The 25,000-nt window shown below is 50.5% G+C and overlaps 1 protein-coding gene across 12 annotated transcripts in view; it reads left to right on the forward strand.

Annotated features, from left to right (window-relative positions):
* Positions 1-25,000, forward strand: part of pmfbp1 (polyamine modulated factor 1 binding protein 1) — a 117,717-nt gene that overhangs the window by 43,394 nt on the left and 49,323 nt on the right. For all 12 annotated transcript variants that reach the window (XR_014121722.1, XM_081709297.1, XM_081709292.1 and 9 more), the window contains 3 exons: positions 20,442-20,492; positions 21,127-21,210; positions 23,068-23,214. Coding sequence is in view for 11 of the 12 variants with exons in the window: in XM_081709297.1 (XP_081565423.1) it covers positions 20,442-20,492; positions 21,127-21,210; positions 23,068-23,214 (282 nt within the window). In the remaining variant the exon portion in view is untranslated. The remainder of the gene's footprint in view (positions 1-20,441; positions 20,493-21,126; positions 21,211-23,067; positions 23,215-25,000) is intronic.

A 25,000-nucleotide genomic window follows, 5' to 3' on the forward strand; every position in this document is an offset into this window, starting at 1 on the left:
AGAGGCGATGCTGGTCTTTTCTGCCCCTTCTCCTTTGTTCTCTCTGCAGGGCTAAGCAGAGATCTTTTGGGAACACACTCTGTTGCACCTGGGGCAGTAACCTGTCCTCCACCAGCGCGGCAGGCTTCTGAGGTGCTGCACCAGCCACACCACCCTACTGCCAGTTCACACCAAAACCATTCCTGAAGCGCTTTTTTTTCTCTCTCTCTCTCTCTCTCTCTCTCTCTCTCTCTCTCTCTCTCTCGTGGGACTGGTCTGCTTTGATTTGAGATCTTCCGGCCACGCTGACTGTGAGGTGCAGCTTTCCTCCAACAGTACATGAAGCCATCCTTCTCTCATCCTTCTCTCATCCTTCTCTCATCCTTCTCTCATCCTTCTCTCTCTCCGTCTCTCATTTTAACACTGCTCTTTAGACCAGTGCTAAAACTATATGTTAGTGACAATACAAAAATCTACTGTTCATTCACTGTTCATTGTTCTACTGTTACATTTTAAACTGAGCTAGTAACTTATTATTTAGTTGTTGTTATTATTAAGGCATATTATTTATAAACAACCTTGGAACTAATATGAGCTTGTTCACGGGTGGGGCACTGGAGCCTGCTGGGATGTCTGCACTGGTGTGTCCTAGCACACATCATGTGATTCCCTGGCTGTTATTTATACACCGTCTAATCCTGGCTGCATTGTGCTTGGTCTTTTTCCACGCCAGCTGTCCTTGGCACTCATTTTGGTCCTGTCTTCGCACTTTGAGTGTCTGTGACTTTTGGCCTGTCTGTTATGGGCGCACTCTGTGTTCAGCGTTTTCTGCTGTAGCTACTGAATGTCCCCTCAGAGGTCAATAAAGTCTGTCCGTCTCTAGGTTTGTGTCAGTCTGTTCTTCTGCCTGTCTGTTTATCTTTCTGTCCACCAGCCAACCAATCATCTGTTCCTCCTGTTCTTATCTGCTGAGCCTCGTGCCTTTCACTGAGATCATTCTATAGCTCAGCACATCTGCACGTGCGGCACAGGCAGAACCAGGGCTTCAAACAGCGAAACTGGCCAGAACAGCTCCACAACTGGACTTGCCCAGTCCACCAGATGTCTTTGAGAGGAACAGGTGAAAATAGGAGCGGACAGACTGGTGGAGAAGTGAGAAGGGGACGTTTATTCCTGTAGCCTCTAGTGTGATAGCAGGTTATCATTAACGGCCAGTTAACAGAATGATCACTGAATAGCCATACGGGGTTAACCTGTGGCGGTTTCTTTTAATGTGTTTGTTGTGTGGGATGTATGTATAATGTATAATTGTATATGACGTTTTCTGAGGGCTGGTATTTTAGTCAAATTGCTTGCTATCATGTGGAAGATATGATCCAAAAACAATCAGATCTTGATTAAAATGTCTGACATTTGGCTCAGGAGATCACTGGTCCATTACGTTGCACTGTACATGGTCTCTTATCAGTGGCAGAATTTTAATTAAAATGGTTCAATTCAGCTTTTAGGGGGGAAAATGGATTTTATAAGCCTACTGTATCACATCCTTTTCTAGCAGGGCAGATAATGCATCTTAATTAAAAAGCGTGTCATGTGCAACCACCACAATTGCCCTCATGCAAGTCCCTGCGTGGTCCATAAACAGCAGGAACAGTGAGTGTGTTTGCCCTTTGGACAATCCGCAAGGCTTAATGAGTGACCTCACTTTACCCTGCACTTTAGTGGCGCTGGTTCTTTTCGGGGCAGGTCTGCAGATTGGGCCCCTAACAGGTGGCTCTGAGTAGCCAGCCATGCGATTGGCCCACGCCTGAGCCCAAGCCTGGCTTGTGTCACAGCTGCCTGTGTGTCATTGACCTCCCTCTCTCTTAGACCGTGACCTGCAATCGCGGAGGCCAATTTAGCTACAGAAAATGGATTCCGACAATCCCAGCGGCCCACACACTTGCACGGCTGCGAAAGACTCTCCCTGACAAGCATGTCCACCCAACTGATAAGTGACTTTGGTCCGTAGTGGACTGTGTGATATCTCTCACGGATGTATTGCCATTTCATATTGCCTGCCGAATATGCGCCCTGTGTGCTCTGGAACCAATGCAGTGCTCGGAGGTTCTGTATGTGCCCTGTCATGTGGGCTTTACTGCTGTCGGTGTTATGTAAGAGTATATTACAGTGCGCAGTTCAGAAATATAACAACAGTTCTCCTCCTCCTGCCAAAATAAACCCACAAACCCAACACCTGGAAAAAACAGAACACAAACTTAAAAATATCAGCTGTCAAAATGTTACTGGAAGACATTTTCTAAATGATAAATTTCATTGTTCACTAGACTTATGTAGGAACAGTATCTTTTGTGTTTTTACTTCCGTAGACGTAAGATTGCCGTCTCCAGCCGTGTGACGTGCACCACAGTTGGGATGTCTTGTACAGTTCCACACTGAGCATATGACGTGCTGTAGTCCCTAACAGGGAGTGCGTGTGCGTACATGAGTGTGTGTACGTGTGCGTGCGTGCGTGTGCGTGTGCGTGCGTGTGCGTGCGTGTGCGTGTATTTTGTTTGGACATTTTGTGGCTGATTTGCGCTCCAGCATTCTTTATGTTCCACTGCAGTGCACACACACACACACACACACACACACACACACACACTTGCACACACACAGTCACAGGGTGAGCACTTTTCTACTCTACATCTCCTGTGGGGGGGTGGAGGTGTTACAGGAGGGGAGGGTCTGTAGATGACTGACGGGCCCAGATTTTGAAGTGACATTTCTAATTGTCGATATAGTGCGATACAGCCAGTGTCACGGGTGTGCATGCGGGTAGTACGCGCCCTCTGACCTTTAGGGTAGTTTCATCTGGGTCTGGTGTTGATGAGTCCTGGCACACTGGTACATTAGTGTTGATGAGTCCTGGCACATTAGTGTTGATGAGTCCTGGCACACTGGCACATTAGTGTTGATGAGTCCTGGCACATTAGTGTTGATGAGTCCTGGCACACTGGTGTTGATGAGTCCTGGCACACTGGTGTTAATGAGTCCTGGCACATTAGTGTTGATGAGTCCTGGCACGCTGGTGTTAATGAGTCCTGGCACACTGGTACATTAGTGTTGATGAGTCCTGGCACATTAGTGTTGATGAGTCCTGGCACACTGGTACATTAGTGTTGATGAGTCCTGGCACATTAGTGTTGATGAGTCTCTGGCACACTGGTGTTGATGAGTCCTGGCACACTGGCACATTAGTGTTGATGAGTCCTGGCACACTGGTGTTAATGAGTCCTGGCACACTGGCACATTAGTGTTGATGAGTCCTGGCACACTGGTGTTGATGAGTCCTGGCACACTGGCACATTAGTGTTGATGAGTCTGGCACACTGGTGTTGATGAGTCCTGGCACACTGGCACATTAGTGTTGATGAGTCCTGGCACACTGGCGTTGATGAGTCCTGGCACACTGGTGTTGATGAGTCTCTGGCAGGGGGAGGAGCACGATGCCCACATCCAGGAGCTGCAGGTCATGAACACAGAACTCCACCAAGAGATGTCCAGGAAGGACCAGGACAGTCTGGGTCAGCAGGTGCACCAGTTCGAGGTCAGGGTGAAGGAACTCAGAGAGCAGGTGACAAGTTTGGGAGAGCTAACACACACACACACACACACACACACACACACACACACACACACACACACACACACACACACACACACACACACACACACACCCCTAAACAAACAGCCTTTGGTGCAGGACTAGTGACATCTGCAGACTGGTGATCTGAGCTCACACCCTCCCCTGCCTGAGCAGCGTGTCACGTCTTGAGTGTAGCCCTCTACTGTCTTCATCCTCACTGCGTCATCTGGAGATGGGTATAACTTAGTGACTTATTCAGTCTGTTGACCATCTTGATGTTTCTGAGTTTTGACACTGCTGCAAAACTCTTTCACTCTCTCTTTCCTATCGCACTCTCGTCATCTCGGGGTGGGGGCGCTGTGGAGGCGGGCCGGCAGGGCGGGTCTTAAATGGTCATTCATGGGAATCGATGTCGTTGGAGTGGCACCGCAGGGCCGATAGCTCATGGTTCCCACGCACTTCAGAAACAGATAATAATGTTGAAAGCGCTTGACCGACCACTTGACGTTGATGAATTTCAGACACTGTTTGGTACTGAGATTAACGTTTCTTTGTGATTTTGACATGTTTATGAAACCAGTCGGTATTTTCCAAGTGTTTTTCCCCACTGCATGGTCTTCTGAATGAGATGACTGTGTGCGGTTACAGGACTCTGCAGAGACCACAGCACATCTTAGACATGAGCCCATCGAAAGAGCAACACTATTGTGGTCCTACTATTTTCAGACTTTATTGTTATCAAGTGATAAAATATTTTTTGTTATTGTTACTCATAATTTTCAGTAAGATGATTATACTACCAATTTAGCATAAGATGAAAGATTTAGGTTGCCACCCTTTTGTCAACATTGAATACAGTAATGAAACCTCACTAGAACTTGCAGAACCTGGAAAAATGGTTTAGAGGAATGAACCTGCTGGCTGAGGTGGGAAAGAGGAGCTCATCTCCACCCTCTCCACCCTGTTCCTCAGGGGGTGTGAGGCTTCCACTTTCCCAGCGCTTCATGCCCTTCCCAGGTGTCTGGGAGAAGGCTCAACCCGTGACCCCATCTTCTCCTTCACTTCTCCATCACGACACATCTGACAGGCTGCCCTGCCAGCTGCTGCTGTTGAATTGTCATATCGTACAATTTTTTCAACAAGCTCTCATATCGTGTAATGGCGTCAGGCATGCTCTGGATTGCGGCGGAGTAGCAGAGCAGGGTTCCGTCTTTGTTTGTCTTTAATATGGAGACTGCTCTGAGATAATGAGGCAGCTCTCCTCCATGGTGTGTTGGACTTTGGGTGGCCAGACATGGCGAGTCAGAGACCAGTCGTCCGTAAAGTTTCTGAGATTATGGCGTCCAAACACTGTGTATCGTAAACGTTCTTAGCTTCTCTGCACATTGTCTGTTTAGGTGGCCTGCGCGGTCTTTGTCAGCTTTGGCCATCTGTAGGCAACGACACACCAGGAGGTGCCTAGGTACCCTGCGGTGCAAAGTGGCCATTGTTTTTTCTCCACAGTGGTCTGGGCTTGGTGGTTAATGTTAGCTGTATAAGACAGCTAGGTCTCGCTGTCCTCTCCCTGGGTAAGTCTCAGCTGTCCAGCGTCCCAGCTCAGCCTGTATTGCGCAGGGTCTCGCATTTGGAAGGAAAGCCAGAGTCACACATTAGTTTGGTAGTGGTGCTGTCTGCAGAACACCATCACTCCTCCATGACAGTATCAGAGAGAGCACAGGAGCAAGGATATGGACAGACCCCTTCATCACACACACACACACACACACACACACACACACACACTCACACACACACACACACACGCACGCGCACACACGCACGCGCACACACACGTGCACACACACACACACACACACTCACACGCACACACTCACACACGCGCACACACGCACACACACACACACGCACGTGCACACACACACGCACGCGCACACACACACACGCACACAAACACGCACACACACACACACACACACGCACAGATACACACACACACAGTGTCATATGTGTTGCACTTGTGCCTGTAAGATTGTAGTGAAGTGTTGGGTCTGCACCGGAGTACAGCAGTCCACAAACTCAGATTACTCTCTAAACACTGATGAGGGCTGCCAAAGCACCTGGACGTGCTCAAGGAAGCTGGGCGCACACACACACACACACACACGCTCGCGCGTGCGTGCACCTTACACTCCACCTCCTCTACGTCCCTCCACCCACAGTGAAGGGCTGTGGTGTCTTTGACGCGCTCTGTTAAAGAGCAGGAGAGAATTAACCGATCCCGGCGTAAAGTGGAGAGGAAGGGAGCGCAGTCTTCAGATTAACGAGGAAATGGTGAAATTGTGCAAAATGTCCCCGTCTGCTTCAGAGTAACAGGACTGAATTGGAGTGGATAAAATGTGCTGTGCTATCAAGGGCTTAATAATTATTAGCCGTTTAGTATTAATACAGTAAATCTGAATTAAATATGATGTTGTGTGAGTGTAAATATGATAAATCTGTTTGTTTGGGGGGTTTTTTTTATTGGGGGAAAAGTTGGAAATCCTGATTAATTAAAAATACACCATGAAATGAATTCTAAAACCAGCAGGCACAACATGTAAAGTGTCAGAAGCTCATGGAGAACTGGAATATTTTATGTCTGTAATACCACAGTGGTAATATTTGTTTGTCAGATGATTCTTCATCGGTTTCAGCTCTGCCATCCAATTTTGCACACTGCTTAAACCCTTCTTTGTTTCACTGCCTGTGCACACGATTGTGTGTGTGTGTGTGTGTGTGTGTGTGTGTGTGTGTGTGGGTGTATATGTGTGTGCGTGTTTGTGTGTGCACGCGGGCGTCTGTGCGTGTGTGTGTGTACGTGTGTGTGTACGTGTGTGTGTGTGTGTGTGTGTGTGTGGGTGTATATGTGTGTGCGTGTTTGTGTGTGCACGCGGGCGTCTGTGCGTGTACGTGTGCGTGTGTGTGTGTGTGTGTGTGTGTGTGTATGCAGTGGCCATTATTTAAAGAAAGCCTGTCTGTGTTTTGTTGTCAAGTGAATGGACTACAATCTGCGTGTTGTCTGTTTTGGGCTAAAAATCTGTTCGTGGTACATTTAGCTTTGCCCCCCCCACCCCGAACCCTCTGGAGGAGGTGGATGTTTATTGCTGTTCTAAAGCCTTTGTTGTGATTGTCTGCCCTCTGCCCCCCCCAGCTTTCATCGGCGCGGGGATGTTGGAGGGGAGGGCTCTGCAGCACAGCTGCCTCTGCAGTGCCTGTGTGATTAGGGAGAGAGTACTTCTCAGCAGGGCTCGCTCTGATCTATATTCATCAGAAGCTCTCGCTTTGACGTGTGACTGCACCCGCCGCTGCACTGCCACCGAGGAAATCGTGCACTTACACCCTCGTCCGCCTCCCGCTGCCTCGTTTTTGCCTCCCTTCCTCACGATTCTTCTCCCAGTGTCCCTCCGCCCCCCCCCCAACACTCCCCACCCATAACCCCCCTCAGGTCGCTGTCTGATTAATTTCTCTATTATTATTAATATCATTCTTCCTCTCCAAATAGACAGACTTTCTTCCAAGGTCAGTCTGTACGCTTTTCCAAGCTGAACCCCACCCCCCCACACACACACACCCCTCCTTGAAATGATTATCTGGCCCTTGTGTTCTTTGATCTTCACTGTTTGCTTGATAGCAAACACTGCATGATTTTAAATGTTTTAGCGACATTCGTACAGATGTGCATTAAGCACAGTGATGTTCAGGTGAAGGTAGAACGTGTGCTGTGAGACGGCCTTATTGTGGTGGTTTTGGCTTCCTGTTTGATCTTTGTAGCTCAGTGTAAATCAGACCTTTCTAGTGTCACCCAGTTAAACCAGGAGCTTGAAATCATTGTGCCTGCGCGCAAATCCATGGTAACAAAAGATGATACATTTAAATTTCTGATAATTATATATTCATATATTCATGACATGCATATAAGCCTCCATTTAGATGTAATTGTCTATGGCTTTGCTTAGAGAGGTTTCCACTGGTGTGTTAACAGGTAACAAGACCTTGAACCCACGCTGATGAGGCACAGGTGCGTAAGTGAGCCTGATGGTTGTCTGTTTGGGTTCATCCAACTCCTGCGTCTGTCTGCCGAGATGCTCAGGGTTGGTGAAATGTGAGCATGTGTGCAGGGAAGCACGGCTCTGAATTCCTGACGCGGATCATATTCTGAAACCTTTAAGTGTGTGTTATCCACACCTGTTTTCTGATCCTTACCTATAATAACAGAAAGACCAAGATGGTTCTGTTTTAGCTTACTTGAAGCATTTGGAAAAGTTTACACCAGAGATTTTAGCTAGAGCTCACACTGACTCGGTGTACTTGGTGCTTTCATGGGGAGTCGATAGTGAGTCAGTGTGAACTTAAGCTAAAATCACATACACACATAATCGTGTTTTTATTCATGTAGCTCACTCAGTTCTGTACACCAGGGACCATACACACACACACACACACACACCCCCACACCCACATACACACACACAAACTTATCCATGTTTGAACTGCACTGTTCTGCCACTGACCAGGAAATTAACTCTGTAAATTATTAAAGCAATTTCATCTGCAAACATTGTCAGTAAGGATAAAGAAAAAAGAGCAGTCCAAGATGTGTGTGTGTGTAAGCCCCGCTGAGACGGCTGGACCAACAGAGGCTGTTCACTGGCTGCGTTATTCTTGCGCTGGCCTGACTAACAAGCTAACATGAACTCCAAGGTTAGTGCTGTAGGTGAAAACCCACCGTGATGTTTCACATGCTTTGAAAATCTAGCAACCCCTTTCTAGACGTGTACACACACGTGCATCCATGCGTGCCATGGTTATCTCAGGCCCCATCGTCCCCCTGCGTTCGAACGGGGGACTGATGCCTCTCCCTCATCCGCGTGTAACCGCGTGCGGCGGGCGTGTCTTGTACGCCGGGCGGTCTGGCCCGGCTCCGTGCCCCGTCTTCTCTGTGCCGTGGTTCATTTTCCCGCCGTGAGATCCCCGCATCCTCCCTACCTGAGCTCCTCCTCACGACACCTCCATCCCTGTTTGCGTGAAGAGGAAAGTAGTGAACTTACGCCAGGCACGAGGAGGTTCACTACAGCTCATAAAGCGTGGAAGCGGTTTAGGTAAATATGGCCTGTGAGTACAGGCGTGTGTAAAACTGTGAGTGGCTCTGTGCACACTTGCTTCTGTCCGGTGATTTGTGGCCACTGGACCGTGCCTGCAGTTAAACGGCTGTTAAAGGGACTCAGATGACAATCTGAAGGCACCTTTCTGAGTCTGACAGCTGTGCGACGGTCTCCTGCGGGCTGAAGGTGAACGCGGCCCAACTCTCACCTCGGGCCAGTGTAACATATTCATGTGGCTGGAATCAGACCAAGATGAGCGTGTGTGTGTGTGCGTGTGTGTGCGTGTGTGTGTGTGTGTGCGTGTGTGCGTGTGATCACGTGTGCATGTGAATGCATGTGTGTGTGGGAGTCCGCCCTTACATGGCTAAACCAGCATGTTCCGTCTTGTCCTGTTTCACTGCCTTAGGCCCAGTGACAGGGAGCTCTGAGCTGTGCACATGCTGCCGTCCTGGGCCTGCCTAGTCCCAGTGCGCCCAGTCCCAGACAGTAGCTTAGTCCTGCTGTGTTCGCTTCTTTAAGCTTCTTCTGTGAGCCGTTGTCCGTTCGTCTGTTTGGTTTTATATGTAACTGTTTTCCTGAGAGCTTCCTCTTTCTCAGTTTTGATTAACCCGGGTCCACTGATGATGTCACTCTGCCCCCACGAGGTCCCCTTCTGCGGTGTACGGGGGGGTTACATGCACTTGGTTTGTTGGGTAGTGAAGTGTTTTAGGTGTTGCACTCGTCACACATCTTCACCTTGATTTCTTGGCCTTCATCTTTGTCCCCCTATAGCAGCACCAGCCTAGCAAGGCAGATGCCTTCTCACGTGCAGACGCCTTCTCACGTCCCAACGTGTTCTCACGTGCTGTGGCATGCACGCATCTGATTGAGAGGCGGGTGTGGGAGTCAGGCCGGCGGTTTTGCTCTGATATGGGGGCACGTTCCCCTCCTTGTGATGTCAGAGCGTGCGACTGTGTCGCCGATGCCTCTTGCTTTTGGCAGACGCTCCCTTTCTTCTCTCTCTCTCGCTCTTGGCAGACGGTCCCTTTCTTCTCCAGTCGCTGTGAGGCCTGGCTAAGATGTGACCTACAGCCAGGCAAGCACGAGGAGGATGTCTCTCATCGTGCCATCTCTTACTAAAGCAGAACCAACCAGGACACCTGCCCCAGAGCCGGGTAGGAAGCTGGGTAGAAATGAGCTGGGATTAGGAACGTGGACGTGCTGACCACAGTGTGTGGGCACCGCGTGTTCACGTGAGGCCCCGCGGTTGCTGCGTGTGTCCCTTCGGCAGCGTCCGGAAGGTGTGGGAACGTGGAGCGGGCAACTCGATGGTGCCTGACACCGCGTTCATTTTATTGTCAGTGGAAAACGAGCAGCGTGAAGCTCCACGCTGGGATACCGGGGTGTGCTGGAGCATGAGATCATACCAGCATGTTCTTATAAGGCAGGAAGGGATGGCAAGGTGTGTGTGTGTGTGTGTGTGTGTGTGTGCGCGCGTCTGCGCGTACGTGTGCACGTCTGGTCCGACTGTGGACGTGACTGTGTTTCAAAGAGCTCTTCGTCACGTCCAACCCCACGTCCCGCCCATCCCGCACTCCCCCCGGAGACGCCTGCCGCCTCACACCCACCGCTACCCCAATTTGACAGCTGATGGGGTCTTATATGGAATGTGCGAGAGTTGGAATTGCCGGCGATATACATAATGATCCCATTTCTCCTTCTCATCTCCTCATGCCCTCCCTGCCTCCTCCCCCCGGTCAGCCTCGTCCCGCGCGCCGCCGCGTGTCTCCAGCAGCTTCCGTGCTGGCTCCGTTCCCTGCCCTGATTCCCAATGTTCAGGATTGATGGAGACTTTTTTTGTGTGTGTGTGTGTTGAGGTGCGTCCATATTTTCTGTGTAAGTGTGTGTGGAGACGCAGTCAGTCAATATTCTGGCACTTCTCCTGTACTGCAGGTTTGACCCAGAGCAGAGCTAGTGCTCTAATCTAAGCGCTCTCTCTCTCCCCCTGCGCTTAAGTTTCAGTGTGTTTGATTTGTGGCACGCTAGCTCACGCTGCAGCGAGGAGGTGGTAGATGTATCTGACTGTGCTTTCAGAGTCCTGCATCTCTGTCTCTGCTTGCCATCTGAAGAACCGAGAGCTCGTCCCGCCCTTAGCGACGCGTTGTGGGGCGCGCCGCTCTGTCGTCCGCACCTCCGCGACTCACAGGGCAGTTCTCTCTGCAGTGTGAGTCCTGGTGCCTTCCCCAGATCCCTTCGCCCCACCCCACGGCTGTCGGACGGGGCCGGCTGCCACGGTGGCGGAGTTAACTCGCAACACATCCACGTCTGTACGTCATCCTCCGCACCCCTCCTCACACGTACCCTTACCCCACTCCTGCTGTGGGAGATTTGTCCACAGACACGTGCTATTTATGGCCATGCTGCAGTCTGTTGTCTCCCTAATGCAAATGTGCTCAGAGCGCTCCTGCCTGTGTGTGTGTGTGTGTGTGTGTATGTGTGTGTGTGTGTGTGTGTGTGTGTAGTGTAGGCTAGCGTGCTTGGATTAGCTGAGGTTTTTTTTTTTTTTTTGCTTTTTTTTCCCTTCCACTCCTCCCAAGCAAACCAGTTCCTGTTTTATTATTCATCATCCAGACACTGTAGCAAACGTCCCTGCAGCAAAATGGAGGGGGAGGATGAGGAGGAGGAGGAGGAAGAGGAAAGCATGAGACAGATAGTCACATGGACACGACCGCTCCTCCAATTCTCCTGCGAGTTGACGCTGGGTGACAATGGAATTCATTTCCAAAGGGCCACTAGATTTGTGTGTGTGTGTGTGTGTGTGTGTGTGTGTGTGTGTGTGTGTGTGAGAGAGAGAGAGAGAGAGAGACAGACTGTGGTAATGAGCCTCGGCATCAGCCTCCTCCCTTTAGCATTAGACACACACACACACACACACAGTTTTTCTCTCCCTGGGCTACTGTGGCAATAAAGCACGCTGTGCTGTGGTGAAGTGTTTACAACAGTCGGAGGAGACGATGGGAGAGGAGAGTAGAGGCGGGAGCTGTTCTGGGAACCCCCCCCCCACACACACACACACACACACACACACACACACACACACACTTCCCCCAGTCACTCATCTCTGATCATTTATCTGGCCAGGTCAAGAGCCTTCCTGCCTGAGACCCTCATCACCCAGGACACTTTTAACTCACGCCCTCGCTCACTAATATTCATCAGAAGTAGTTAGACACCTTCTGCGTTATTTATCGGAGCGGCGTGCGGGCAGAGGTCCCGTCGCATCTTAGCCCAGAGAGTATGGGAGCCATGACAAAGAGAGAGTGAACCGTCTCTCGCTGCCTGCCGGAAGGTTCCAGGGAGGGCGTCGGAGGGACAGGGGAGGTCAGCGCGTGCGAGGCAGGGGGTGGGGTATGGAAGCGTAAAAACGAGGCTGCCCAGTGCGGAACCTACCGGAGGGTCTTGGCCCGGTGTAAATCACCTGCAGGCTAAATTGGATTTGTTTGCCATTGAAGGGAGCAGATAATCTCTCCCACAGAAGATCCACTTTTGGGAATGGACGGAAGTTTTCAGCGGCAGCGTGTGGAGTTTTTGGGAAGATTCTCTCTCTCTCGCTCTCTCTCTCCCTCCCCCTCTCCCCTGTGAGGTAATCTATATGAGGACGATTCTTGTAGTGAACTCTCTGGATGTTATTACAGGGAGCTGGTGGGTTCCACTTTATCCTAAGCCTCCACAGCTGCTCCGCACTGATTTGAGCCCTGTACGGCCGTGATGAGCAGGGAGCCAGGGGGAGGGGCTAGGGGGAGGGGCTATAGGGGAGAGGTGGAGCTCACGCGATCATCATGTGGGATTAAATGTTGGTGTGATTTTTTTTTTAAGCACCTGACTCCTTTGCCAGAAACAGCAAAGGAAGTCAGTGGCACGTTGGTGTGGCTACACCAAGGCTAGGATGTCTGCACAGGCCGCTCCTTCTACCGTGAAAGCCCACTCAGCCTGACCACGTCGCTGTGGATACGCAGGCCTTATTTGGCTAATCCGGCCACTGTCCTGCATGTATGGATGTGAAAAGGCCAGGCAGGGAATGTGGTATTCTTGTCCACCCCTGCCCGGTCTGACTTAGAGCAGTGATTCCTAGACACGGAAACCAGAGTACCCAACGCTGTGGCACCCCGAGGCTTGAAGAGTCAATCAAACTCTCCTGTCAGTGTGTGAGTTCAGAATTTCCAACGTTCCCTTTGTTCTCCTGTCTTCCGCGTCTGGTTCTGGAAGTGCCAAAACAGACTGGATAGAACTTTACACGGCGACTTCAGTAAAAGTGCAAGAGGCTCAGACCTTTCTGACTCTGATGGATTAAGACGGGTTTATCAGTAGTCAACACACGGTGCATTAGAGGAGGGCTGTGCCTACAGCATTTGGTGAATGCAAACTGTATTATGATCAGTTTTAAACACACACACACACACACACACCAAAAAAACCCCCAACACATCTCGTTCTGAATGTGTGAAATAGCATTGGGTTGTGTATGGGTCTCACCGGGACTGACTGTAACTAAGCAGCAGTTTGAATTCTGAAGAGCATCTCACGTCTAAAAGACCTGGGGAAAACACTGTTAACTAACTGCATGTGAGTTTCCAGAGGAAATAAATACATCTCCCAGTATTCCTGCTACAAAATGAGCGTGGGATTAGGAAACACCCCAAAACGCTCCCCACAGTGATGTTTTCAGACAGCACTCTCAGACAAGACCCTCAGACAGGACCCTCAGACAGGACTCTCAGACAGGACTCTGAAGGTTCAGGTGGAGGAGAAATTAGGTAGGTGAGGCACTTCTTCAACCACAAATGACAGGAAATCAGGCTCATAACAAATTTCTGCCCGTATTGTAAGTTAGCGCTTAACTTACAACACAGTGCAAACTTACTTACTGACATTAGAAGGTGTATGAGTGATAGACTTAAGATATCAGTGCATCACTCAGATGTTTGTTTGTTTACCTTGCCGTGCTGGGTAAAGGTAAAATGACCATGGGTCCCCACGGCACTGGGTGGTCAGAGAAACCCTGATCTCAGAACAAAATCAGAAAAGAAATGTAGCTAGCAGGCTAAAGGTAAAGCCGTTAGTCACTGCACTGACTGCTAATCCATCGTCCAGGTGTCGTGAGACCAGAAATGGCTTTCCTTCAGGTCTAGTAATGAGGTCACAGTTTTTATTTCCTCTTTTTTTTTGCCCTCAGACTCTGAGTTGTTGGGAAAACTAGATGAAAAAGTGGTCCTGGTCCATGTTTCCCTGCAGCCAAAATAAATAAATAAGTAAATGAAATAAAAAAAATAAAATAAAAGCCCACCAGAGCGATAGCTTCCTCGGACTAATATCTGGAACAGCCGGTGGGTCTGCGCTTAGCGTTCTGATGGAGTCAAGCCACTTTCCGTCGGCTAGCCGGGAGATAGCAGGGCGCTAGGACTAACCAAGCAGCGCTAATTACAACCTGCAGAGGGTACCGCAAATCCCCGGGCTGGAAATGACCCCGGGCTTCCTGTGGAAGTATTTTTAGCCAAGCGGAGACCGCTCATCGGCAGTGCAAGCTGTCGTCTTCGGAGGCGCGTGTGGGTGGTGGGTGGTGGTGCCGTAATGAAAGTTTGGCCCGGCGTGGTGAGGCAGAGCGGCACTGCGGCGTGATACTGGGCAAGCGCACTTAGCAGTGGGCGAGAAAAGCGAGGGGAGGGGAGATGAGTTTGGGTACAGATGCGCCTTCCTCTCAGCATCTGTCAGCGCCGGCGGCTCGCGGGAGGAACGGAAGTCGTGCACTGAGGTGGTTGTGGCTATTGCAGCTGTTGTTCATGTCTGCGTCTGTCTCTCTCGCTCGCTCGCTCGCTCGCTCTCCCACGTCCTTCACTCTTCCGTCGGCAGCCTCACACGTGCTCTGCGCGGGTACGCCCACGGCGAGATGGCGAGGGGGCGGCGGGTGGAAGCAGCCCGGCGTAAGACAGGTGTCATCGTGTCCTCTTGGCCGCCATAAAAGTTAATTAAAGAAGAGGAATTTTTATTGCACTCAGACGCTCCTGGACAGATGCAGGTGCTCTTGCCTCAAAATGGCCTCTCCTGGAGCTGCTGTCAGGAACAGCCTCGCTACCCATAAAAGCTGTGTGTGTGTGTGTGTGTGTGTTTCTTCTCCTGCTCTTTTATGCGTCTGGTCCGTGTTTTAGACACAAGCTGACATGGTTCTTAGCGCATGAGCATCCCCAACATCCTCCAGCGTGTGAGCCACGTGTGATTAATCCAAACATCCTCACCTCAAGTCTTCGAGCTGAGCTGTTTAACTCGTGTGTTTCTGCTTCTCTCAGCTGCAGGTTGCCAGTCATTCCTGACTCCATCTTGTTATTACTGCACTTATTTTTGGTTGTTTGTTTTTGCCAGGCTGCAGGGGGGGAGGCTGTGTCTCCACACACACTTCATTTTTCTTAGGCCATAGTGCTCTTTTTTGGCAGAGGCAGAGATGGAGTGAGTGAGCCTGCTCTCTTACACACACACACACACACACACACACACACACACATATTATCATAGTGATATCAGAAGGCCATAATTATGGCTGGGGCGTGCCTTCATCTGTCCATGGACTGGGTGGACTGGGATGTGCCATTTCTCTTCTCGCATGCAGGTTCAGGTTTAATTACCTGCAGGCAGCCGCTGTAAACCAGAGAGCTTAGAGAGAGAGAGAGAGAGAGAGAGAGAGAGAGAGAGAGAGAGAGAGAGAGAAGAGAGAGAGAGAGAGAGAGAGAGAGAGAGAGAGAGAGAGAAAGCAATGCACCAGCAAAGGATGCATTAAGCAATTAAAGTTAGGGAGCACATGAATGAAGTAATGCTATGATTTTTTTTTTCTTTTTAGTAATTGCCTCGCGCCCACAAGGGAGGCCTGTGCAGGGGAAGTGGAAGCATTGTGCTGTACATCAGCACTTTCTCCTCACAGCCCTTAATACACATGCGCGCACGCTATGGGCCTTTACCCTCGCTCTCCTTTTGTTGCTCACACACACACACAGACCTCCTCTCTTTCCATCACATCACACTGCACCCTTTAAAAGAGTCGCTACGTAAAAGCCATTCTGCGTCTCGCGCGGCTCACAGACGGCGTTTGCACACGCTCGTCTTGGTGTAATCGTGTACGCGGCGGCGTTTTCGCGGAAACGGCGCGGTGAAGGTCTCCCGCTCCTGGCGTTTGGCGGGGAGCGCGCGCTGACGGATTAGCGAACGTCGCTCATGCGGGGATCATCCGCCATTTATCCCGCCGCCGCGCTACTGCCGCACGGGTACGCGCCCACCACCCCGCCCCTCCCTGCTCTCGTCTGTCCGCGCCAGATAAAATGGCGGAAATTGTCAAAGTCGAGATGCGTGACAAGGAGAAAAGGTAGAGAGAGAGAGAGAGAGAGAGAGAGAGAGAGAGAGAGAGAGAGAGAGAGAGAGAGAGAGAGAGAGAGAGAGAGAGAGAGAGAGAGAGAGAGAGAGAGAGAGAGAGAGATGGAGGAAGAAGAAAGGCCAAAGGAGAGGTGTAACCTTTTGTTTGTCAGTGGCGGGGGAGCTGGCAGAGGGCGTGGAGCGTGATGAATGCTAATTTATGCGGCTGGTTGCGGACGGGGTTGTTTGGGGCAGAATGAATGGAGGTGTCGGACACTGATTACCAGGAGAGGGGCGGCGTGCGACCTGGACAGCCACCTCATTTTAGCTAATACATCGAAACGTTTGGTGGCGGAAAGCGCTAGAAAGGCAGCGAGATAATCGAGTGCGGCCTTTTATAAATGTGGTGGAGGTGACACGCCACAGATTGGACTCCCAGAATGAAGACCTCGGGCCATGCAGTTCCACCCGCGCGGTCACAGACGCCGTTCTGCTGATGAACAGAGACTTAGTTTGTTTTAGGACCACCCGGTCCCCCTTTGGAAAATCTGATGAGTTTCTACAAATTTAATGCAGTGACTTTAAGAAATAAGATTTTTTCATGTCAGGTTTTCCCTGAATCAGATACCTATATATATATATATGTTTTACAGCACAGTAAAAATAATATACACATCATAAATGTGTAATATGTGAATACACATCATAAATGTGCATATAATATATAAGTGCGCATCATAAATTACACAGAGGCAAAATTGCATTCAAAAATGCTCCTCAAAGCAAAAGCATCTTTGCGGTAACACATTCATTGTTGTCGTCACCACTGGCTGCAGAGTTAACTTTAGCCTAAGAACTCGACGGGCCCGTATCTGGAGTTCTGCTGCGGTCCTCTCGGACACTTTTCCGTTACTCCCGGCTGTAGAGTTTTATGTGGACTACTAGTGAGGGTGGAGATCTCTGCCCTGTCGTCGGGGCAGGAAGAGATCTGATTGGCCAGGTGCCTGAGCCCTGTCTCCTCCTTCCTGGTGCTTTAAACTTGATTAAAACAAACAAAACGTGGCCTTATTAGATTACGCTGAAGGACACGCGGGCTTCGGCGCCGATGATCTTCGTCTCCTTTTAATGAAACGCTGCTCAGTATTAACGTCGCTTGCGCAAAGTTGATTTTGCGCTGCCTCAAGACATGCCAGACGAGCCTGATTGTCCTGCAGAAGGTTCCAGATCCTTGTCAGGGCGTTGAACTGACGTTGAGGCAACCGTGCTGTACCTGGGCTAATTGGCTTACAGCAGTGAAGGAGGATGACGAGACACAGGGATATTCTTTTAGCTATAACTCTTATACCAAGGGCTTAGTATCCAATATATGTAATATATATGTGAGTGTGTGAGTGCGTGCATGTATGTGTGTGTGTGTGTGTGTGTACTTTATGTAAGCGAGAGAATGTTTGTGTGTGTGTATGAACGTGTGTGTGTGGGTGGGTGTACGTGTGTGCATTATATGTGTCTGTAGCCAGTCTAACCCCAGTGCGAAGCTTCTGATGATGTGTAATTGGTGGTCTGGGCTGTAGAATAATCTCGGCAGCATCTGATGAGGTGATGTGGTTCCGTCCTGACTGATGGCTACTGCTACTCCACCCTTTAGTAACGATGTTTAACTCTGGTTAATCTCGGCAGATGGATTTCACAGTTCACTCTGAATTCTAACGCATACACTTGGTCCTGTCCAGGTGTGTGTGTCGTGGTCCTGCCTGAGACCGCGTGGGCGGCAGCTGTTCTTACTCGACCCTTCTCCCTACGTTAGTCCCACGCTGGCATTTGTTTGTTTTAAAGGAGTCCTTTTATGGTGCGCTGTTCGGCCATGCCTGTCAGATCTGTGGGCCGCTTTAAAACGGGTGAGCCTGCTGGACTTTAACAGCCCCCTTCAGCACCTCTGCCCGCAGGGTCCTGCCCCGACCCACAGGAAATACTCAGCGGATGGCCCGTAGATCTCCTTCCCTGCGCTTCGGAAAGTGACCTCAGGAAGGCGCCACGGCGCGGGGGGGGTCAGGACTGAGGCAGCTACATTTACATTTACGGCATTTAGCGGACGCTTTTATCCAAAGCCACTTACAATTATGACTGAGTACAACTTGAGCAATTGAGGGTTGAGGGTCAACAATGGCAACTTGGCAGTGGTGGAACCGAACCAGCAACCTTCCGATTACAGCGCTGGAGCAGCCAAAATGGCCACGGACGCAGAAAATGGCGGAGTGCTGCGATGGTGAGCTTACCCGCCGGTCGGGGTGGGGGTAGCTGGGGGGCCAGGCAGCGGGGCGTGGACGCACGGAGCCTCCCCCTCTCGGCTCCTTCTCCTCTACGTGACAGCGGCCCAGGATGGATTTCCCAGCCTCATGGATGCGTTCATAAATGCATTTTCCCCGGATTTATTGCAGACCAATCGGAGAATGATGAACAGAACAGCGAGACCCCTCGCCCCACTGACCCCAGAGGGAGAAAGATGGGGAGCGAGAGAGAAAGGGATGGAGGTAGCGGGAAGCGCGGGGGGGGGGGGGCAGAGAGACAGGGATAGAACGTCGTCCCCCCTCCACCTGTGAGATGGAGCAGTAAAGCACCGTCTAGTGGGAGAGCGGGTCTTTCTCCAGACCCTACCACTGGGGAGCACTGGGCTGTGGCTATAAACTTAATGAAGTTTGACTGAACTCATCAGCTTCTGAGAGCCTGAGTCCCCTGCGCTGGAAAAACAGATGTGCAGGGAAAAAGCTGAACGTTCCTGGGGTAGAGGCTCACTTAGGGTCCATTACGGCTCCCTGCAGGGGCGGGGGGCTTTGGGAGGGGGGGTGGTCTAGGGGCGGTGGGGCGTGGCTTAGAGGAGCCTCACGTCTAATGATGCTCGCTATTTATTTATTTATTTGTTTGTTTGTTTGTTTATTGCACTCGGTTGACAAGCTTCGTGTTTTCCGTGAGGCACACGCCCAACCAAAAACCTTTCCTTCCTGAAGATATAGGCGTAGCTCACATGGCTAACACGGGTGGTGTATTGTTTTGAAGACGGCGCAGTCCCCTGTATTTCACGCCTCATTGTCGAGGTCACACGGACGAGTCGGGCTGCGTTTTGCTTGCGATGGTGTTATGAGCGTGCGCTGCACTCTCCCTGGCGCTCTCTTTTAGATGTAGCTGCGCCTTCTCTATCCCCCCACAAGCTCTCCCCCCCACCCTGGTGGCGAGCAGAACTTGCTATGCATTTCACGTCGGAGTCGGAGTGTGTTGCTATGGTGGTTGCTAGGGATTTAGTCGGGGGTGACGTGAAAAGTCCGAATATTAAAGGTGTCCTTCTGAAGCTGGTCTGTTTGAAGCTGTGTGGAATGAGCAAGCCCCTCTCCAGGTTTAGATCCCCTCCTACTTTTCATTACTGCCTCTGCCTGTCTGGAAATATCACCATTGATTTTCAAAACCACGCCAAAGCATGCAGCCTGAGAACTGAGACCCCCCCCGCTGCCCACCCCCAAAAAGCCACTCAAATCCAGCACTCAGTCCGCTTTTATTTAGAGTAAGTCGCGTATTTACTGTTAGCCTGTGCGTTGGTAGCAGCCATTACAGGCGTGATGATTTGATGAAGAAACGCTTAATGGGGGGGTGTAAGGACCCCCACTCTCTTGCCTCCCATTGGCTGTAAGACCAGCCTGTGTTTCTAATGTACCTTCCTCACCTTTTTTAATGGAGAGCTCTTGTGTGGCTTTTCGTCCCGATTGCGCGCTTGAACGTCCTTGGCCGTGGGAGCATGTGGGAGAGGTCTGTGGTTGAGGCCGTGGGCGCCCGTGATGAGTTTGGGTTAAAGGCGAGCTAGGTTGGCGAACTGTTCTCCCATCACGTTAATTCTGGCTCCAGAGTGTGACTTTGGGTTAAAGGTGAACTGTATTAGCGAACTATTGTCTAACCACATTAGTTCTGGCCCGAGAGTTTGGGTTTTTTTTGTTAAAAGTGAGCTGTATTAGTGAACTGTTCTCCCACCACGTTTTGTTCTGGCCAGCGAGCGTGACGTAGAGACTAGGTGGCCTTAACGTCACCCTGCGCCAGTGGAGGAGCTCTAGTGAACGGCACGCGTCACTCTTCCTCCCGCACCAGTCTGAGGAGGAGATGCTCTCATCTTCCTCCTCTGGGCGCCCGTTGGTTTTGCTGGCTCCTGCCAGGCTCTGCGCTTGCGTGATCCGTGGACAGTGTAGTGGTGACTGCTGTGGGTGTGGTTCTACCGCACTGAACCGTGAGGTCACCACGCCTGGCTGTTCTAACTAACACTGCGTGCGCTTCGTCTTCTGTAGGTGTCGAGTGATCTTACAGCAGCAAGAGGACTAGAGCTCTTGAAGAGTGAGGTACTAGCACAGTGCACACACACACACACACACACGAAGTAGAAAGACACAAAAACCCTGTCTTACGCATTGTATCCTTGCAATAAATGCAATAAAATGTCATGTGTTTCTATTATGAATGGTCAGTATAAAAAACGTACCTCACAATCTTGTGGGCCATTTGTGTGTGTGCGTGTGTGTGTGTGTGTGTGTTTGTGTATGACAGAGCGCACGAATGAGGCATGGAGTGTTATTTAATAGTCAGATCAATAGCATACCCAATGTTAATGACCAGTCCCCTCCACAGTACTCCAGGCCCAGAGAGGGCGGGTCTGCCTTTCTGGTCCCCTCTCTCTCCTGCCAGCAGCCATCACACACACACACACACACACACACACACACACAGCTAAGCTAGTTAGCCTTGGAAGAGAGAGCCCCAAACCCCGATCAATAACTTTACTTTTGTCTGCCTAATTGCTCATTGGTTGACACTGGCTCTCTGCAATATGGTAGCCATGAACTGGACTGATCGACTCTCGCTCTCTTTTCTTACAAAACCACCTCCCGCCCCCTTGGGCCGCTTGCCTCTCTGCCTTCCTCTGCGCCACATGTCCGTGGTTTTTGGGGGGGCTGACCACACTCGCTCGGACGGAAGCTGTCGCGTCGAGACGCAAGCGTCAGGAAGCTCCAGCAAGACCTGCTCCTCTCCTACCGGGCCCGCGACACCCAGAGTGCCCAGGTAACTCTACTCACTCCTCTTCTGGCTCTCCTTCGCTCTCCTCTCCTCTTTCTCTCTCTCTATCTCTGACTCGCTCATCATCATCTCTCTCTTATGCCAATGAGCCACAGAAAATGAACCAAGATTTCCTTCCCCCGCCCCACCTCTGTGATTACCTTCCTCTCGGCGTGGGCGCTGCACTGTTTTGCGTAGTAACATATTGATTGCACCTGCTGTAAATTGCATGAATAAATGATTGCATGAGGGGGCATTTATATTGCGCAATTATGCACTGAAGTCCAGAGGCAGGCGGGGCGGGGGGGCGGGAGTGCCGAGCCCCTCGCTCACGCTCGGCGCCACGTCCCTAAAACATCCGAAAGTCACGTCGGCTCCGCCGGCGTTTGCATTTAATTTCACGTGAGGAGATAACTAGGGTGGTGTTTCTCCGTCAGGATTCAAATGTGCTATTGATCGACGTCCGGCTGGGGAGTTCAAATCCGACCAGCGGTGACACTTCCAAGCAACGCCTACGCTCGCTTTCAAGTCTGATTAAAAAATAAAACGATAACCAAAATACGACTGAAAAAAAAAACGTTCCCACTAATCCCAGAGAATTCCTTCCGCGTCTGTCCCGTCCGCCCTAAGAAGGAGCGTTTGGGTTTTCTTTCTCTGTGCTTTTTTCCAGTTGTAGTGTGCTAATGTCATGATTTAAATGAAGTATTGATCAGTTTAGGAGGGGAGAGAGCGCGAGCGATTGTAAGGAAAGAAAGACAGAGCTGGGTTATCGTCTCGCATCGCAACGCAGGACACACCGGACGAGCTGCGGCTTGTTGGGGGTTTTTTTTCCCGTTTTTAGGATTAACCACGGAAAAAAACGATTGCTCTTCCCCATCTAATTTTTCTGAAGTCCCGAATCCTGCAGGAATCAGAGCAGGATAGCCAAGAGGAGGGCTGGGAATGAGAAAGAGCCTGGAGGAGATGTTCCACAGAGTGCCGTCGCTGGTGGAGTAGGAGTGCGGGTTCTTCGTGTCGGTGTGAGGATTAGACCCACAGGCCTCTGATGACGCCGGTGAGGAGGTGATGGCCGTGCGGGGGCCTGCAGGTTGTTTTGGACGGGTGGGAGTCCCGTGCAGCAGCGGCTCAGCGGGGCAGACGCAGGACACCGCGGCACCGGCGGACTGGACTCAACCGGGACCAGGGGTCTGGCACTACTCCTCTCTCTTACTTCCTGGCCATTCCCCTCCTCTCTTCTCCTCCCTCTCCCTCTCTCTCTCCCTCCCTCTCCCTCCCTCTCTCTTTCTTAAGCGGGTGACAATGCGTTTTAATTAGGATATTCATTATTTATTTAGTGGTGTGATCTGTTGGGCCCTTCTGTGATGTTTACTGTATAAAGTTTGCTTTCGTGAATGAACACTTTCGCTGTAGGCTGATTGTCTGGGCTGAATGTCGTTCAGTAGTTTGTTTTCCCCGTTAAGCTTCGTGATATTGTCGTTATTGTCGACTTTGAGATGCCATACTTCTGCGTTTCGTCCAAAAGCGCGAGTCTTTCCTTCCGTTTTTGCGAGGTTTTGCATCTCTGTGAGAACAGCTCGATTTCGCATTTGGTTAAGGATTGATTGAGGATTGATTTTTGCTTATTTATTCAGCGCGGAGCTGCCCCGGCTGGCCGGGGCGCGGGGGGCGTGTGTGGGCGGAGGTGGCGCTGGCCGGGGGCTCCGCGACGGAGCCGCGCTCTCAGGGTCGGACAGCGGAGGAAGACGGCCGGAGCTGGGGAGGGCGAGGTGTCCGCGGCGAGCGAGCACAGCCGGGCTCTGTGTGGATTGATTTTTTTTCTCCTCTTCCTCCGCGTGCGCACTGCCTCCTCGTGCGGTTCGGTAGCTGGACCTCCAGGAGCAGAAGCTGTGGGATCTGCGCAGGGAGCTCCAGGAGAGCAGGCAGGAGCTCCAGCAGGGACACGTCCGACTCCAGCAGCTAAGGAGGGAGCTCCAGGATACGACGCGGCAGGCTCAGGACCTGCAGGCACAGGTAGGACGCTAACCAGCGGACTCAGGCTTCTCGGGCCTGTTATTCTCTCTCTCTCTCTCTCTCTCTCTCTCTCTCTCTCTCTCTCTCTCTCTCTCTCTCTCTCTCTCTCTCTCTCTCTTTCTTTCTCATGTATACACTCTTTTACTCCCGTCTTTGTAAGGCGGTCCGATGTGCCATCATATGGGTCACATTTGAGCTGCGAGTGCCCCATTTGTTTTTAATGTCTTACAGCGTATGGATTGTGTCTGGAATTGCATGAAATGCTGAAAACCCTTCAGGTTTCAGTACGATGTGCCGAACTGCATCTAAGTCTCATGAAAACAGTGCAGATGTCCGTGTGGGCCCGTGAGTGCCCACAGTGAAGCAGAAAGTAATGTATTGTGGGTTTTTTCATGGGAAAAATCTAATATTAGTCTCTTTGAACATCAGGACAGAGCGTAACTAAGGCCATACTACTTTCCAGAGCCTGTTAGCAGGTATTGAATATCCATGTAACTCTGGGCAAAGACAGCTAATAGGCACTGGGAGATGCACTGCTCTTTTTAACTCAGAGACAAAGTGACATCTGTTCAGGCCATGAACGTTAATATTACGCTGAAACGTAAACTCTTATTCCACATGGGTCAGTGGCTCGTTGGGGCCCCGTGGTGAGCCGTCTGGCCTGCGTGCTTCCCCACGGCTCTCTACTGGGTGAGAGCTGACTGTGAGACAGGTTTGTCTTCCCGTGCACTCACTCAACACACAAGCACACCTGTGGAGGTATGGGCCAGCGTGTCTGTGTTTACTGGGTTATACTGGCACAACAAAAAAAAATAAAATAAAAACAAATCTCCCAGCCAGTTACAATGGCAGACAGGCAGGCTAACATACAGTTGGCAAGTCCGTCAGATTATTATGGGACCGCTCGGTGGCAGACAAAACACGTTGGAGACACAGACACAGGCAGCTATTTGACAGGTATAAAAACTAACACCATGTACAAAAACAAGCAATACTGGTCGGAATACGTAAACAAACGTGGCGATGTCCCCCGCCTGAGGCAGACGAGGAGGCTTGCTGCCACCGACTGTGAGGAGTAGAACCCTCCCTTCCTGAGGAAGGCGGCTGACCAATCAGAGGCTGGGCCACGGCTGTCCATCAGCAGTGGCTGTGTCACCTGTCGCTAGGCATCATGGCAGACTAGTGCAAGGAGGAAGAGAGATTGAGACTGAGTGCCGCTCCGTGAAGCAGCAGGCAGAAAGGTGGCGGAGATGAGGCACGGCCTGTCCAGCTCTCGTTAACGCGGAGAGTGGAAGGCCCCCCCGCCAGGATTACTGGGATTATAAAATATTCCTTTATTTCCTTCTTGTGTATTCATGTGAATTACTCAGAACCAGAATGGCATATTCTGTTGAATTCTGAAAACTGAAAATAAAATAGCCAAATATTTAATCCAAAATGCAAATATAATATCCAAATACACTGTCCAAAATATGAATAAATCAAGGACAGTAGGTGAATGAAGGCTGCCTTTTTAACATTTTTTAATAATAAAAATAATAGTAATTTATAATAAATGTATTTATTTATTTATAGCCCATGAAATATATCCACTAAAAACGAGATATCATTGTTAGCTGGACCCTGTGGGAAGCAGACATGAAGTCTGATGTTAAAACAAATCAAAATAAAGTCAGAATTTTAAACAAACGCAAATTATTCCAAGTCTGTAGCTGCAGGAAAATGCTTTCATACCCAGAAATGTTCCACTAAATGCTGTAAATGTAAATGTAAATGTTCAGGAAAA

The sequence above is a fragment of the Electrophorus electricus genome, chromosome 3 (genome assembly GCF_041902795.1).
Source record: "Electrophorus electricus isolate QZ-2024a chromosome 3, ASM4190279v1, whole genome shotgun sequence".
Taxonomy (NCBI): Eukaryota; Metazoa; Chordata; class Actinopteri; order Gymnotiformes; family Gymnotidae; genus Electrophorus; species Electrophorus electricus.